Here is a 16,983-nt window from a genome sequence, read left to right as displayed (position 1 = left end):
GGTAAATGAGGGACTGACTTCTAACTCAGGGGGACCTTGCCACAGCAGAACCCTAAGAGGCCCCAGCTCCCGGGCAGCTCCCGGCCAGGCCTGGACCCCTGCCTTCTGTCCATTCACTCATCTGAGCTGCAGGAACCGAGCTCTTGCCAGCAGCAGCCCAAGCCGGAGGCTCGAATCTCAGAGCAGAATGACAAGGTCCGGGGCCCCGAGGGGGACCCAGGCTGGGGGGGGTAGACCAAGCCACCGTCAGGTGCTGAGAGCCACCCCAGGGCTCAGACCACTCCCAGAGCTGGCAGGGGTGAGCATGGCGAGGAAGGGGGGCGGGGTCCTGTAGCCAGCAACGTCCAAGCAGAAGGAGAGAAGAAGGGCAGCCCAGGAGGAAGAGAAGGCGTGTGCAAGGCCTGGAAGCAGGAGGCTGCATGCAGGGTTGGGGCCCCAGGCCGCCGGGCCCTGCTGACCCGTAGAGGTGCGGGCGCAGGGTAGGAAGAGAGCAGTCGGAGGGCTGAGTTACCACCGTGCGGAGCAGGTGCGCCATGAATGAAGGAATGGCTTCGCCTCTGTCCTAGCACCAGAGTGCCCGGGACACTTTCCCAGGCACCTTCCCCAGCCTGCGGATCTGGGCTCCGCAGGAAAGAAGCCAGAGAACCCAGATGTTAACAAGCAGTCCAGCTAATTCTGAGATCGCGTCTGGAGACTTCCTGGGCTCCCCGTAGCATCGTCTAATTCCCCGGGCAGGTCCCAGGCCTGGGGGGGTTTAGGGTGAGCCCCGGCAGCTGCCCACGCAACAGGTGCCCCGGATCCCGGGGCAGGAAGTGCTGGTGCACGCTGAGACACGGCAGCGGGGTGAGGGACTCAGGGGGTGACCCGAGGCTGGTGGTGTTAGGAGGGCGCCATCCAGGCTCTGGTGACCTCCGCGAGTCCCACGCAGTCCGGACTCCTGGGCCCACCCAGGAGAGGGGGCAGCCTGTCCCCAGCGTGCTTGGAAGGTGCTGAGGTGAGGCTCCCGGGGTTGGGAACCTGCCACATGTCCTTTACGGGCCACGCCGCCTCTCTGACACCAGGTTTTTGCACGAAGGGGACCGAAAAAGTACATGGATTCTCTTCTTCTTCTTCTTTTTTTTAAATTGTGATAAAATAGCACATAACATAAAATTTGCCATTTTAACCATTTTTAAGTGTTTCAGTTCAGTGAAACTAAGTACATTCACAGTGTTGTGTGACTGTCACCATCACTCACCTCCAGATCTTCTGCATCTGCCCAACTAAACCTCTGTCCCCGATGAACACGGACTCCCCGTCGCCCCTCCCCCAGCCGCGGGTGCCCTGTCTCTCTGAACTTGAACTCCAGACACCTCATGTCAGGGAATCCTTTTGTGACTGGTTCCTTTCACTGAGCCTCATGTCCTCCAGGTTCCTCCCACTGTAGCAGGTGCCAGGAGTCCCATTCTCTTTAAGGCTGAGTGATATTCCCTTGTGCGGATGGACCACATGGTCTCCCAGGGTCACCTCCTGCTTGATTCCTCTCAACTTTTCCATCGTACCTACCAACTGGCAATAAGAATAAATGGTGATAATAGGGATGATGCTAGAATAGTGGGTGGAATTGGCCCTCCCCCAAATATGTCCACCCAGAACCTAAGAATGTGACCTTGTTTGAGAAAAGAGTCTTCGGGGATGCAATTAAGTTAAGGATCTTGAATGAGATTATCCTGGATTAAGATGGGCCCTAAATCCAATGACGGCTGTTCCTATAAGGGACAGAGAAAGCGACAGCCACAGAGACACAGAGAGAGACCCGAGACCACAGAGGCAGCGGTTGGAGGAGCCTTGAAGCCATGAGCCAAGTAATGCGGGGCCACCAGATGCTGGAAGAGGCAGGGAAGATTCTCTGCTAGAGCCTTCGGAGGGAGCACAGCCCTGCCCACACCATGATTTTGGACGTCTGGTCTCCAAAACCATGAGAGGATCGACTTCTGTTGTTTTAAGCGCCACCCCCCTCCCCCCCCCCCCGCAGTTTGTGGTAGTTTGTCCCTGAGGCCCCAGGAAATCACTACGGGGACCATCCAGAGGGAGGCCACCACATGCCCTCAGGGCCAACCCTTCTGAGCCCGTCTTTCTGTCCCCATTTCCCAGGCTAGGAGGCTCTCACATGTGAACCAACTTCTCCCCAGCCCCAGAGTCCTTCTGACGTGGCCCAGCGACCTTGACGGCTGGGCTGGGCTCCTCCCCCACTCCCCCCCACTGCCAGTCCCAGCAGGGGAGACACAGAGAGCCCACTTCTTCCAAGAAGGCTGTTTTATGTGTTTTTTATGTGTTTTACAGACATTCTGTTATTATGTTTATTATTTACAATCAGTTTTAGGGACATCAACTTGCAGCTGTATTGTTGGGAGTAAATTTTATTTCCATGGTTCTAAAACACAAACAAACAAAAATAATAAGCCCATTAGTAGCTGAATATTATCTTAATTCTGTAGAATATAAATTTTACTGCCACCATAATCGTAAAGTACCGAGAACCCGCTGCAACACGATTATTGGGAATAAATGTCACTGCGGGGCCCCAAACACAGACAACACTTCCACTTGGGCTGCAAAGGGGTGTCGTATTTGTGGGCGTCACATGTCAGCGGGGCAACTCTGAAGAGTGACTGACACTCAGGTAACATTCGCAAGCCGTGGCAGTGTTCCTGGGGATCCGTTCTCACGGGGCACAAATAAAACAAATGACTCCCTTTGTAGTTGAATTTTCAATCACCCGGCTGACACGAATTTTTCCCTGCTGCTGCCCGTAAAGCTATAAAATGCAAAAAGAAGCAGCCATTTCAGCTCTGGGAAAGACGGGATGATAAAAATACAGTTTGGATCGCAAGATAATCTCTGGGGCGGGTGGGGCTAGGCTTGTCAGATACAAGACAAGGTGTGCAGGTAAATGTGATTTCCGATCAATACGGAAGAACTGTTAGTATAAGTATACCCCACCTGCGGCATGGATAGACTTATACTAAAACAACACTCACGGTTTGAGAGATTGGAATTTCACTAGGTCTTTTGGTTGTTTATTTTTTTTATTTTTATTTTTTTTAAAGATTTTTTATTTATTTGACAGAGAGAGACCCACAGCAAGAGAGGGAACACAAGCGGGGGAGTGGGAGAGGGAGAAGCAGGCCTCCCGCGGAGCAGAGGGCCCGATGTGGGGCTCGATCCCAGGACCCTGAGATCATGACCTGAGCCGAAGGCAGACGCTTAACAACTGAGCCACCCAGGCGCCCCAATCTTTTGGTTGTTTATTTTACTGAATTTGGCAACCTCACCAGCGACTCAAGAGCAAGGACGAACCCCCCCCCCCCACCGCCATAAGTGACTTCCTCAAGTCAACTGCCAAGACTCTGGGGGGACATTCGTGGGTGGGGGGTATGGGAGGCTGCTCAAAGTTGGCCAAGAAAAGTGTTCTTGGTCTCAGTAGTTCCACCAAGTCCCCAAGCTTGGAGTGAGGACAGGTGAGGGGTGTTAGCATAGACTTGGCGTTGACTGTTTAGGTACAAAGGTAAAGGATAAGAGAATAGGTAGGACTTTTTTGTTTTGTTTTGTTTTGTTTTTGGCTTCTGTTTTTTTGGGGGGGTGATAGGATTTACATGCACATTTCAGTGAGGCCTCAGGACTGTGGAGGGATGTGGGGGGCTATGCAGATCACCTGCTTTACAAAAGGGGAGCTGAAGTCGCTGATGCATAGTCACAAAGCTAAATAGGGTTCTGTGCGCTGGGCAAAGCCCGGTCCTTCCCCCTCCTCTGCAGGGAGAGCTCACAGAGAGCTTGCAGCAGGTACTTCTCTCTCTCAGCAGAGAGGCAGAGCGTGTTAACTCAGGAGGCTATACCTCTAGTCCTTAAAAGCTTTGCAGAAGGCCTGGCTGAGAGCTGGCCTCTGGGCTTCCCACTCCCCCCCCACCCCAGGAAAATCAGCGTCAGGACTTAGAGCAAGGGCTTGCTTTGGATCAAAAGTTGCACCATCCAGGGGCGCCTGGGTGGCTGGGTCAGTGGAGCATGCAACTCTTGATCTCGGGGTTGTAAATTCGAGCCCCGTGTTGGGTGTCGAGATTACTTAAACATAAAATCTTAAAAAACAAAAACAGACACAAAAGTTGCACCATTCGGTTTGGATCAGCCTCACTTGCAGAGCCTAGTAGCAAATGACTTCAGCTGCTGCAAAAAATCCACCTTCTGAGGGGGCTGTTTTGCTCCTTTCCCTTTAGGAGAGGTGAGCCCCTGGACCTCTGGAATAGGCATCCCTCCCGGGGGCTCCCTGGATGAGCTCCTAGGCAACAGTTTACATAAAAACCCTCTTCCCTGTTACTGCCCCTCGCTGGGGTTTTGCTTAGTTCAGGTGGGGGCCGTGAGCCTGCACCAACCAGTAGCACGTGGACGCGCACTGAAGGAGACCACCGAGGTTTACGGAACACCTCGGAGATGCCCTGTGTCCCCTGGGGCCTCCTGCCCTTCCCACTTCCCGTTTCAGGTGTGCCCACGGGCCCCTGCTCCTCTACCGGCACAGGACACACAGGCCTTTGTTTCTTGCTTTTTGTTTTTTCTTAATGCAAATAAGGTGGAAATATAATAGTATTTCCAAAATTCACCCAGAGGCAGCCACTTCCGAGCACCTCTGGTTCTCTTCCCAGGGCCCCTACATCTCCCACCCGGGTGGCCCCTAGCGCCTCCCCAGGGGCTCCCCGCCCACGGCTCCTGGGTGACCACCAGGTACCCACGAGGTCCTCCCCGCCTGCCTCCCACCTTGCTGCTCAGACTCTCGGGCCCCCTCGCAGTGCCCAGAGCACACGCCCAGGGCCGTGGTTCCCCCACGTTTGTTTTCCGTGGCTCACCCCTCACTGCCTGGCCCAGTCACCTGCAGGAGGAGCCTGCCCTGACCATCTTTGGGATTCCGTAATCCACCTGCCCCCGCCTCGTCCCCCGAGCCCGGCTCTGCTTATTCCTTCCAACACACTGTCAGCCGTACTTCCCTGGCACGCGGGCGTCTCCCCGCTGCAGCGCAAGCCCCCAGAACAGCGCCGCTCACCTCAGGCACCAAGCACAGTTGCCAAATAAATGAAGGAAGGAAGGAACCAGTTTGCTTTACAACAGTGGCCTCTGGACGTGGCGCGTGACCCCACCGTGCCTGGCACCCCCGCACCCTGGCCACCGGCCGCCACCAGGCACCACGGCTGCTGCGGTCAACAGGCTTCTCACCCGGGGTGGGGGTGACCGGCAGGGGGGCTCATCCACACGTGTGCGCTTCATGCTCTGCACAGCCCTCCCCGTGGGAGTTGAAAGGCGGCGGGTGCAGCCCAGGCCTCTCTCCCTGCTCCTGGCGCTTGGCGCCCAGAGGAATCCCTGAAGGTCTTTTCTGCCCCCCAGGCAGGGGCAGGGGGGTGTCTAGGGCCAAGATGAGGGTCCTCAGAGCAGCCTGCTCCTCCTGGGGCTGGGCAAGGCTTACAGTGCCAGCCAGAGGGCAAAGGGCCCCCCCAGGGTCTCTGGGGAAGTGGGAGAGCCTGGCCCCTCTCCTTGGCCACACGGGCCTGGGGGAGTGGGCACAGAGAGCACTGGCCCTGGGACTCCTCAGGGCTGGCTCTGAAGCACAGAGGGCAGATATCCTCCCCCCAAGGAGGGGTGCTCCTTGGGGACCATCTCCACCCCCCAGATGGCTGGTGTCCAGGAGGCCAGGTCACAGGGTGGAGCTTCTGGCCACAGAGAGGGTGGGGATGGAGGCTCGGCTCCCCAGATGCTGGGCCTTCCTTCCTCTTTCTGGGAAAAGATGGGGCCGCCCCATAGGCCCTGGGAGCCTGCCCAAAGGCCTCCATGCCTGGGGGCAAGCCCAGCCCTGTCCCCCTCTGCCAGCTGCAGAGTGGAGGTGAGCAGGATCCCAGGGAGCTCTGAAGAAGATCCCTGTCTACCTGCCTGGGAGATCCTGTCTCCCCTCATGCCTGGCAGGCCCTTGGAGGGAGGCCTCCTCCGGGGGACCCCTGCCCCACCCCAAGGCAGGTGGGGGACAGCTTTCCCCAGCACCAGCCAGCAGGTGCCCTGGGCCACCAGGCCTTGTGGGGCTGTCGGCAGGCAGGTCTTCACTCCAGACCTGGCCGGGAAGGTGTCTGGGCTGGGGGTCAGGTGGAGGAAGGGGGAAATGGGATGTCCCCGGATGTGAAAATGTTGGGGTTTGGAGGCGCCTGGCTGGCGCAGTCCATTAAGTGTCCAACTCTTGGTTTCGGCTCAGGTCAGGACCTCAGGGTCGTGAGATTGAGGTCTGTGTCGGGCTCTGTGTTGAGTTCGAAGTCTGCTAAAGTTTCTCTCTCCCTCTCCTTCTACCCCTCCTTTCTCCTCCCCCACCCCGCACACGGGAGCATGCTCACTCTCCGTCTCTTAAATAAATAAATAAATCTTTAAAAAAAAAAAAGGAAGAAAGAAAAGATTGGGGTTTGGAGTGAACGGTCAAGAAAGAATTCTTGAGGTCTCTTCAGGGCAAAAGGTGGTTTTATTAAAGCCTGGGGACAGGACCTGTGGGCAGAAAGAGCGGCACCGGGGTCATGAGTGGTGGCCCATTACATACTTTCAAGTTGGGAGGGGGTTAGAGAGAGCGAAAGTCCTTAAGGAATTTTGGAAGCAAGGTTTGCAGGACCTTGAGGGGCTAGCTATTGTTGGGAAAAGGTCATTTACTACCGTCTAATAAAACCTGAGTCATGAGACCCTTCAGATGTCTATCAGTGGGCCACATGCCTGGGGGATGATTGCCAACATGTATCTTGCGGGGTAGAGATGAAGGAAGTTTCCAAAAGAATTTTTATATGTTAAAGAAGACTTACAGGGTCCTGGAGGTTGGGTTAATATTAAGATGTTTGCCTTTTGCTCTTAGCGAAGTTAACATCAAGGCAGTTGAGTTCCTAGATGAAGGTCACTCTGCCGCTCTCAAGGTCTTGTCAATGGGCTGTAAGTTGTAAGGAAATTTAATTTTTTTCTTTTGCCTTTGTTCTTGGCATCATCCCTGAACCCCTCAGCAGGGTGCACCAACCCGGGCAGGAGCCCCCACTGGCCCAAGTCATCACTCAGCCCTGTGGTTCCTGTCTGGGTGTGTTAAGCCCCAGCTCTACACCTTCCAGGGAGGGGAGGGGAGAGGCAGGAGAGTAGTGTTGGGGGGAGCAGTTGGGAGACAGCCGAGGGGAGGGGCTGGGCGCCCCACCCCATGTTCTGTCATTACCTCTGTCATTCCCAGAATGGAGGAGGGCCTCCTGGTGTCTCAGCAGAGCTTCCTGCTGGTAAGTCCCTTCCCCAGTGGCCCCTCACCCCTCCCACAGGCCCACCTGGCCCCAGCCCCACTCCCAGCCCCTGCTGCAGATGACCTCCTGTGGCACAGAGAGGCCCTGGGGGTGGGCGGAGGTGGGCATCCACACCCCACAGGCTCTGCCCTCCTTCTATGGGCCTCTTCCCGCATCCTAAGGGCCACATGGGAAGAAACAAAGACCCCTGTTGAAGGGGGCCTGGGGCCTCGGGCACTGAGCAGGCGGGAGATCCTGCCTGGTCTGCCTCCCTCTGAACACCGATCTGAAGTCTTTGAGCACCCAGCCTCTCGGGCAGGCTGGAAAAAGGTTCAGGACTGTGCCCAAGGCCTTTTGGGTCAGGCTGAGAAGCAGAGTTTTAACAGAAATCAGCTTAGCGGAGAGCAGCAGTGGTGGGGAGGCTGCTTTCTCAATCCTCCTCCTTCCCAGAAGGAAGGAAGCCTGTATTTTAGATACCACAGCAGCCCTCTTGGGCAACGAGCTCCCCTTTCCAAGATGCCATCAGCCTCCAAACACATCCTGGGAGAGAAGTGGGTCTCCACACCTCTCCTCCCCCAGCGTCCCCGGCATCTTGGATGGAGCTGGCCAGGTCTTGCAGTCTCCACCCCCAGCCAGCTCTCCAAGTCTCGGGCCAAGGGAGAGGGCAGGCCTTCCTTGGCAGTGACCCAGCCATGCCCACCCTACCCTGGCAGGAACCCCTGGGCTACAGCGGTCCCGCTTCAGGTGTCAACCTGCCCTTGAACTCTAGCCATGTGCCTTTGGACGCACCACCTGTCCATCCCACCTCACGTCCTCACCCCACACTGAGCATCATGAGCAGTGCCCACCTCGCTGGGTTGTTGGGAGGTTGAATGGGGACGGTGCGTGGGGAACAGGGACCTGACACGCAGTAGGCTTTCCAGGCTTTCCGCTAGAGCTGGCGTCCAGATCGAGGGTTCTTTTTTTTTTTTTTAAGATTTTATTTATTTCTTTGACAGAGAGAGACACAGTGAGAGAGGGAACACAAGCAGGGGGAGAGGGAGAGGGAGAAGCAGGCTTCCCACTGAGCAGGGAGCCTGACGTGGGGCTCGATCCCAGGACCCTGGGATCAATACCTGAGCCAAAGGCAGCCGCTTAACAACTGAGCCACCCAGGCGCCCCCAGATCGAGGGTTCTGCAGCCAAGAAGGCCCCAGCTTGCGGTGGGACTCCCAGGAAGCTGCATTCATCCCAGCCGGAGCAGCGGCACGGAGGGGAGGGTTGGGGCCCCTCTGAGAGCTGAGCCCCGGGTGCCCCAGGGCCCTGGCAGAAAGAGGGAGACCGTGGGCAGGCGCGGTTGGCCTGGGCCTAACGTAACGGGCTCCGGATGCTGACCCACTGGAGACCGCTGTCACTCCTCAGGCGGGAGCGCGGGTCATCAGGGCAGACAGGCTGGGGGGCTGCTCAGCAGCCGCTGCTCTGGGCTCAGCTGTCCGGCTACTGGAGCGAGTCCAGGCGGCCCCGTGGAGGATCGTCCTGTGGCATTAGAACAAACCGCAAACTCGGGGCTTCAAACATTAGAAAGTTACTCTTTCACGGCTCTGGAGGCCAGGGATCTGAAAGGAAGTCATGGGTGGAGCCGCACCCCCTTCTGAAGGCCCTTTCCTGGCCTTTCCAGCCCCTGGTGCACCAGACGTCAACGTGACGTGTGGCCGTGTCCCTGCAGTCTCTGTCCTCACCTGGCTTCTCCTCTGGCTCTGTGCTTCCAACCTCCCTCCCCTTCCTCTTACAGGGACACCACCAGATCACCCAGGTGTCTCATGTGAGATCCGTAACTTAATTACACCTGCAGAGACCCTGTCTCCAAACATGGCCTCATTCACAAGTTCTGGGGTTTAAGACGCGGCCATATGTTTTGGAGGCACCATTCCCTTGGGGGTCCCATGGTGGCCTCTTCAGGGTTTCCCTCCACGCACGTGCCTGCAGGCTCCCTCCACCCAGGGTCCACTGCCCGGCGCCCTGGCAGCCCCGGCCTCAGCGTGGGGTCCGGTTTGTAGAGCAGGACGTGGGGGTGGGGTGCGGTGCGTTCCCACTGGAACTGTCCACAGTCCGTGCTCTCCTCCTCTGTGCCCGACGCTCCCAGCCCCTCCCTCAGCACGTGTGCCACCCGAGCTGGGCTCCTTCCTCCTCCCCGAGGGCCTTGCCACCCTAGGAGCTCCTCCTTGAGCTGACAGAGCCGCCACCGGCCTGGGTCCTGGGAGGGAGGAGCGCTTCCCCTGAATGGGAGCACCCACTGGGGAGCACCCACCCGGGCTGGCACATGAAAGAGAAGTGAACTTCTCCACAAGCCACTGTGGCTGGATCCCCTGTCACAGCCACCAACCCCGCACCCCCTAACTAGTACTAGTTACAAGAACCAGAAACCCATCTCAAAGCAGCTGAAGTCAAAAGGAGATCGAAATGCAAATCAAAACCACTGTGAGACACAGTTCACACTCATTATGATGGCTATTCTTTAAAAAATTAAATTACACCCCCCCCCAAGAAAGTAACAGGTGTCAGTGAGGACGTGGAGAAATCGGAATCCTGTGCGTGGTGGGTGGGAATGGCAGCTCGCGAAGTCACTGTAGACGACAGTTTGGAAGTTCCTCAAAAAGCAAAACCTAGACGTACCGTCCAATCCAGCAATCCCACTCCTGGGGATGCACCCAGAAGAACTGAAAGCCGGGTCTCGAACAGATATTTGCACACCCATGTTCCTTTCCTTCCTTCCTTCCTTCCATAAGCCCTTGTCTGTGCTGGATTCTGCACCGAAGCCCCGTGGGCCCATCGCGGACCAAGCCCATGCTCTGCCTTCACAGGTCTAATAGGCTGCGAGGAAGGACCAAGTGCGTTAGTCTCTCTAATGCACCAGGGCCTGGCATAGAGTGAAAGGTGCAGAAGTGTTTGCTGTTAAACTCGCACCCACGTAGCAAGCCGACCCTGTCCATGCCGGCCGAGCCCCACGCTCCCCGGTCCCACCAGTGTGTGGACATTGACATTTGCATGTCGGACCTGAGCCCAGCCTGGAGGACGGGAGCGCTGCCTTATTTTCCTCGCAGGGGCTGGGGCACAGTAGGATCATTGCACGGCATGGACAGAGACCCATGGAGCCCAGAGCCAGCCCCAGGACAGGTCCCCCGTCGGGGGTGCCTCTCCCCTTCAGGGTCCTGGGACCCTGCCCGGAGCCTGGCCCCAGGACAGGAGTCTAGCATGCTGGAAGAGTAAGGGAGCAGAGCTAGGGCAGAGGAGAGGACCTTGAAGCAGGAGGCCAGGGAAGCCAGGAAGTCGGGGCTCGGCCACCAGCTCCTTTCTCAGGGAGAGGCTGAGCCCTGGTCAGGCTGAGGGGACCCTGGGTGCACATGAAGTGCTAGCTGTGGGCCCTAGCCGCAGGCAGCCCGCTCAGGCGGTGAGCCTTCCCTTTATCATCTGCAGCAAAGAAAGCATTTACAGTCAATAAACGGGCTAATTAATTCTCTTCAAAGACCTCTCAATTATTCATCCTGGGCTACAGAGAGAACAATTAGAGCATCTCCGCTCATGGCCCTGGAAGTGGAGGCAAGGCTGAGCCACAGAGCTGGACCCCTGGGCCGCACAGCCTGGCGGTCCCCAGGGACTCCGCCGCCAACAGAGGCCGGCAGGACTTGTCCCTGGGGAGCAGCAGGATGGATCCCCTCTTCTCCCTCAAGATCCTTAGCCTCACTCCTGGCGGGGTGGGGGAAAGCAGAGACCCTGAGCCAACGGTGACTTCTGTCCAACAGCCCATCAGAGCAGACTTGTGGACACAAAGCCAGGCTTCCGGCATCCAGCCTCCCTGGAGGGGCTGAAGGTACCCCCCACTGGACCTGAGTGGAGCCCCCTTAGCCTCTAGGAAAGCACTGTGCTGGGAGGAGGGGGCAGAGGTCAAGGAGAGGAGAGCGGATCCAGCCAGAAGCTGCAGGCCAGGCCGGCTGGAGGCAATACCCGCCCTCCAACTGCTGCCCAGAGATGTCACCCTTGGAGAGCTGGAGCCCAGGGAGGGCCCTTGGGTCTCATGCAGAGCCGCCCTGGTGCCCCAACGAGGCTCCTCCAAGGCGCGGCCTTTAGTTCCCAGCTAGCTTCCCTTCTCCCCTCCAGCTTCCCGGAGTTGCTCAAGTCCCTCTTGGGGGCCTTGAGGGAGAGGGCGACCCGCCTATCCCCCATCCACCTTCTCCTCCCCGGCCCAGGCCACTCGTTGTGGGCTCTCACTGCCCGGACTCCCCCAAACAGCATCGCCCGGCAAGCTGAGGGTTAACTCCCGGGAGCTCCCAGACCGCGCCGAGTGGGGGGTGGGGGGCCGGGGGGCGTGCCTGTCGGGAAGTATGGATTTCTGCAGTGGTTTTACTGGAAAAGCTGTAGCTGAAGGTGGGAGGGGGTCACCATGGCAACTTCTGGCTATGGGAACAGGTTGGCGGGTGGGAACCAATTCTTCCAGGGGCCCAGGGGGCCCGGCTGGCGCTTGGCACCCGGGGGGCCCCAGGGCTGCCCCCTGCGGGGGTCCTCGCCGTGCTGGGGAGGCACAGAGACCCTCCCCAGCCTGGAATTACCGACTTCCCGGCCTCCCTCCCGCAACCTCTCCCCAGGGCCGGCCCCTCACTCAGCCGCCCCGCTCCCCACTGAAGTGCCCCCCACACCGAGCTGTTAATCCATGGACCAATTACCATGCGGCCGCCGGGGAGCTCGCGGGAACCTCCCTCTTGAAAAAGCTTTGCCTTGGGAGAGGCTGACTCTGTGGCCGGAGCTGAAATTCAGGGAATGCCATGAATGAGGCTCCCCCTCCCCGGCCCTGCCCCACCGAGGGAGTCTGGGATTGCAGGGGGTCCAAGAAGAGCCCACCCCCACCGGCCCCAACTGGGAAGTTCAAGAAAATCCTCTCCACCCCCAGCACAAACCCGCGCTGCACCACTCGGGGCGAGGGACATGGGGCCTCCGCAAGCCCCAGACGGGCGTGGGGGGTTGGGGGCAGCAGCCGGGAGGCACAAAAGGCTCCGCGAATCCCGACGCCCCCTGCCCGCTGCCGCCTCTGTGGGTTTCCGGGAGCCCCAGGCCTGCCCTCCCGTCCGACCTGATGCTTCGCCCTGCCCTGCCCTGCCCTGCCCTGCAGCCCATTGAGCCCCCGGACCCCCGAGGGCCTCCTGGGTGCCGGCAGGACCTCAGGCCAGGGAGCGCTGGGCACTGCCGGTGGGAGGGTCTGGAGCTCCCAGGCCCTCCAGGCTCAGGTTCCTAGGGGCCCAGAGAGGTGGTGGAGTTTGGCCTCTGAGCCCTCCCCCCCCCCCCCGCAAATCCTGCAGGCACTGGGTGGGCGGGCGCGACAGGGAGGGGGTGTGCCCAGGAGGCGCTTCCAGGAATCTCCGGTGGCGCTGCCCAAACGGCCAGGAAGAGGGCGTACAGAGGGCATCTGCAGCTGGGGGGCCCGTCGGGGAGTGAGTGAGGGGGGAGGTCCACCCTCCACCCTCCCGCAGCTAAAGGAAGGACCACCCGCCCGAGTCCACGTGGGCACCAATCCCAGTTATGCTGGAGGCCCTTAGACGTGTGGTTCCTCTGAACCTGTTTCCCCAGCTGTAAAATGGGCAGGATAAGACCACTCATGTCTCCAGGGGGTGAGCACTGAGACCATTAACGCCCCGGAACGTTAATAGGCGCGGGGTTCCTAGGTCACGCCCGTTCTCTCCCCTCCCCACCCCAACGAAAAAGGAGCTGGGACCTTTCTTAAGGCCTCCTGGGTTTTGCTCACCTCGTTGGTGACCGGGGCCGCACCCGGGCGAACTGGCCTCTGCGAGCGCCCCCTGCTGGCCGGGCCCGCGCAGGCCGGAGCCCAGGTCAACCCGCCCCAGGTGCCGCCTCCCGCAGGCCCGCCGCTCGCTACGGTTGCCCCCAGCGCCCGTCGGTGCCTGAAAGAGTTAAACCGACCGTGGATGAGGTCCTTTTCTCCCTCACCCCAGCCTCGGCCTCTGGCCCGGGCTGACTTAGGGGACACCCAGATCAGCGCCCCCGCCCCCACGCCCGCTCCGCTGCTCCCCCTACAGCCCCCTCCCCGCCCCCCGCGCCGCCCGGGGCTTCCATCTCGCGCTCTCGGATCTGCCGAATCCCGATAAAACATTTGGGGGAGATAAGTGCTGCGTATAAATAATTAAGACCACATGCATATTCGCCAACAAAAAAAAAGTTTAAAACCCCCATTCCGGGAACAGCTGCGTGTGTGGGGCCCGGGCGGGGCTGCTGAGGCCCACCTCCACCCCACTTGAGGCCTTCCCCACCCCACGGGCTCCTCCGGGGAGGGTCAGCCCGGGGCTCCTCCTCCAGCGAGCCCTGCCCCCAGCCCCAGGGGGAGCTGTCTCCCCGCGGGGCCAGAGTCGGTGGGGAGCCGGTGGCGGAGGAACTCCGAGCCCAGGGGATGGGGCGGGGGAGCCGAGCATCACCTGGGGGGTGGCCCTCATGCATCGCCAGAGGCCAAGGCCCTAGGTAGGGTCCCCCAACCCGTATGCCGGGCGGGGTCTAGGCACCCAGGTGGTGCCCAATAAACATTTACGGAAGAAATGAATGAGAGAGCCAGTGAGCTAACTGCTCCCAGGCCCCAGCCGTGTCTGTCCCGAGCTCTGGCAGAGGGCACACAGCACTCACCCCCACCAGCTGCTGGCGGGCACCTTCTCCTGGTGCAGCTAGAGCGCCTCAGCTAAGACACTGGAAGGAAGAACTTCCAGAGGGAGCCAGGCCACAGGCCAGGCAGAGTACAGCAGCCCCCCTCCCCTCGTCCTGGGCCAGCGGGTCAGCCCAGGATTGTCCTGGGCTAAAGAAGGCGTCTCCCGAGGTGCCTCTGCTCAAGGACCCTCCAGCCTTCCCGCCTGCCAACACTGTCCGATCCCATCCCTCCGGCTGCTCTCCAGGTCTCCCGTCCCCTAGACCACCCACCTGCTCCAGGACTCCCCGCATAGAGCTTGCCGCAGGCCTTTGCTGGAGCTGCCCCCGGAGGCCTGCCCCTCTGCCCCTGACTCACGGAACTCTTCATCTCCTCTCTCCCCCTTCTACTCTGTTTTCTCATCCACATCATTTCACGTATTCCCTTCACGCCCAGGATGTCCCAGGCCCCGGGCGGGGGATCCCGAGAATGAAAGACACGGGTCTTGCCCTCCAGTAGCCCACAGCTCAGGGACGCTGGCAAGTGACCAATGCCAAAGGCTGCTCTAAGGTAAGCCAGGTGCAGAGGAAACAGCGAGAAAAGGGTGTGTATCTTGGCAGAGGGGCTATCCTGGAAGACTTCCTGGAGGAGACAAGCTGAGTGGAGTCCGGAAGACGTGGGATTCCTCCCAGCGCGGAAGGCAAGGAAGGGTCGACTGGGCCTTCAGGTTCTCCCAGCACGGCCCCCTGCTGGCTCCACACACACCTGTGGTGCTCACAGCCATGGGCTCCAGTCCTAACTGCACTACTTACTAGTTACTCTACCTCCTGGACCTCAGTTTCCTCACCTGTAAAATGGAGGTCATGGTCCTGGCTATGCAGGGCTCCTGACCACTCATCCTTGGTCCTCTGTTCTCAGGAGGCGAAGCGCCCTACCCCAGCACCCAGCACGGGTCAGCAAACCTAACAGGTGCCCCGTAGACAGAGACTGGTGGATGGATTGAGGACCCTGGAGCTTTCCCCTGTTCTTCCTGCCTCAGCGGCAGGGAGCACAAGCCTCTGTTTACCCAGGACTCTGGGAAGGCACCTTACACTCAGGATGGCTGGCATGCTGCAATCAACAGCCCACCTGAGCAGGAACACTTGCGGCCACAGTCTGTGTCCTGCCCTTCCCCGGGGTCATGCAGGCGCGTGACAAATATTTGTTTGTGGAATGAAACTCTCCAGGGAGGAAGCTCCACCCAGGGACCCAGGGCTGAAGAGACAGGATACCTGCCTCTGTGTGTTGTCCTAAGGGATTCTGGGGTTCCTGCTCAAAGGGCTGCTCCTCTCTCACACCCAGGGGCCAGGGTGAGCTCAGGCTTGTCTCTGCGCCCAGCGGGAACCAGAGAGAGGCCTGAGCCCCATCTGTGCCCCTGACATCTCCTAGTCTTAGCATGTTTTTTGTTTTTTGTCTTTTAAGTAATCTCTCCACCCAACGTAGAGCTTGAACTCACGACCCTGGGATCAAGGGTCACACGCTCTACCTACGGAGCCAGCCGGGTGCCCTGACAACTCCTGGTCTTCAGACCCCACCCTGTGACTTCCATTCACTGTGGCCAGCACTCCAGTTCCCCGAACATAGGCTCTTTCTTCATCCTGGACTTTGGACACAGTAGGCAGGTGCACAGGATAAGAAATTCTAAGATCTAAGAGACAATGACTTTCAAACCTTCCTACTGTTTGGATCACGCACCCTCTAATACAAAATGTTTGAGCTCGTAACAGTATATGTGTAGTTATTTATAGATTACAAGTTTCCATGACTATATGAATGTATTATTTGCATTATAAAACATTCACAAAAGGTTGCTATTTAAAAGGATCAAATTTAAATCTAAGCAAAAAATTCTCCCTACCCCAGGGGGTCATCCCCGTATATCCCACTCTGGAGACCAAAGCCAGGGGGAGGCTCTTCGGACTCCCCATGCTGTGATGGGGTCCCTGGTGCCTCCCCTACTTTGATCCAATCCCCAGCTTCAGGGTCCAGTCTTCCTTCTTTCCAAAGACCCCTCCCCCGCAAAAAACCCTCTGCCACTATGAAGATCATGCTTTTCCTGACCCCAACCATTCTGTCAGCAGCTGACGAGCCAAGCTTGGGGTGCTCAGGGTGTCCTCAACAAGGACCATCTAGTCCCTCCTCGGCAGGGCTGCCAGCAGAGAAAGAAATGAGACTTGTTTGTGGCACAGGGGACAGAAACAGGCCCACCAGGAACAAGATAACAGAAAGATTGGGGATCCTAAGCAGACAGACTTCCTGCAGTTAGGGCATAGGAGGGTGCTCTTCAGTGATTGATTACCCGGGTTCAAACCCAAGAGGCTATCTCTAGAGTACACGGCAGGTGCCCAACACAGGAATATTGTCCATAAACAAGGTAGGATCTGCCCCCAGGGCACTGGATGTCTGTCTGTCCCTGGATTCAGACCCCACCAGGGGCAAGGCCACCATTCTCACCCGTGTCCCTTGTGACCTGTGACTCCTTTGGGGACATCTACACAGGGTGGACAAGGTAGGCTGGAAATCTACAACAGAAGCCCTTTCCCATCCTCGCCTCCTAGGACCAAGGGCCAAGGGAGTCTCTAGGACAGCAGAGCCCAAAGCCCTGACACCTTTTGTCCTTATGAGTTCTGTCCATGTCCACTCTCTAGAACCTTCTTTGCTCCTCCTTCCCACACAGGTTCTATCCCCCTGGCGGCTGCAGGAGGAGATGGGAGACAGAGGAGGGTCTGGGAGAAGGGCACCCTGCCAAGCTCGAGGGGCAACAGTGGGAGCCCTGACCTCCCACCATGCAGGACCCCGAGCCTGAGCCCCAGGTGCTCAGCCCATGGGCCCCTCACCCTTGAGTCCTCTGCGTCTAGTATGGGGTCAGCGTCTGTGGAACTGGACCCACCCTCCAGATGGGCCGCCGTGCCCATGCCCAGCGTCTGAGCCCTCTGTCCTCCCTGCACGCTGGGCCCAGGGGCCAGGGCAGAGGCCCTGAGTAAGGCGAGGGCCCAGC

At 58.7% G+C, this 16,983-nt stretch overlaps 1 protein-coding gene across 2 annotated transcripts; it reads right to left on the bottom strand.

Annotated features, from left to right (window-relative positions):
* Positions 1-8,188: 8,188 nt before the first annotated feature.
* LOC118521210 (uncharacterized) lies at positions 8,189-14,996 on the bottom strand. Of its 2 annotated transcripts, XM_078066197.1 has the most exons (5): positions 14,794-14,996; positions 13,065-13,221; positions 11,992-12,071; positions 9,947-10,144; positions 8,189-8,809 (listed from the first exon to the last, which is right to left on the bottom strand). In XM_078066197.1, the coding sequence occupies exons 1-5, from the start codon at positions 14,842-14,844 to the stop codon at positions 8,771-8,773; spliced, it is 525 nt and encodes a 174-aa protein (XP_077922323.1). In that variant the 5' UTR covers positions 14,845-14,996; the 3' UTR covers positions 8,189-8,770. The 2 variants fall into 2 exon arrangements, with proteins under 2 accessions (XP_077922323.1, XP_077922324.1); XM_078066198.1 differs by having other exon boundaries at positions 8,189-10,190.
* Between the last annotated feature and the right edge of the window lie 1,987 nt (positions 14,997-16,983).

Source organism: Halichoerus grypus, chromosome 2 (genome assembly GCF_964656455.1).
Source record: "Halichoerus grypus chromosome 2, mHalGry1.hap1.1, whole genome shotgun sequence".
NCBI classification, from domain to species: Eukaryota; Metazoa; Chordata; class Mammalia; order Carnivora; family Phocidae; genus Halichoerus; species Halichoerus grypus.
The sequence above is the reverse complement of the archived record's forward strand: the minus strand, read 5'-3'. Positions and strand labels throughout refer to the sequence as shown.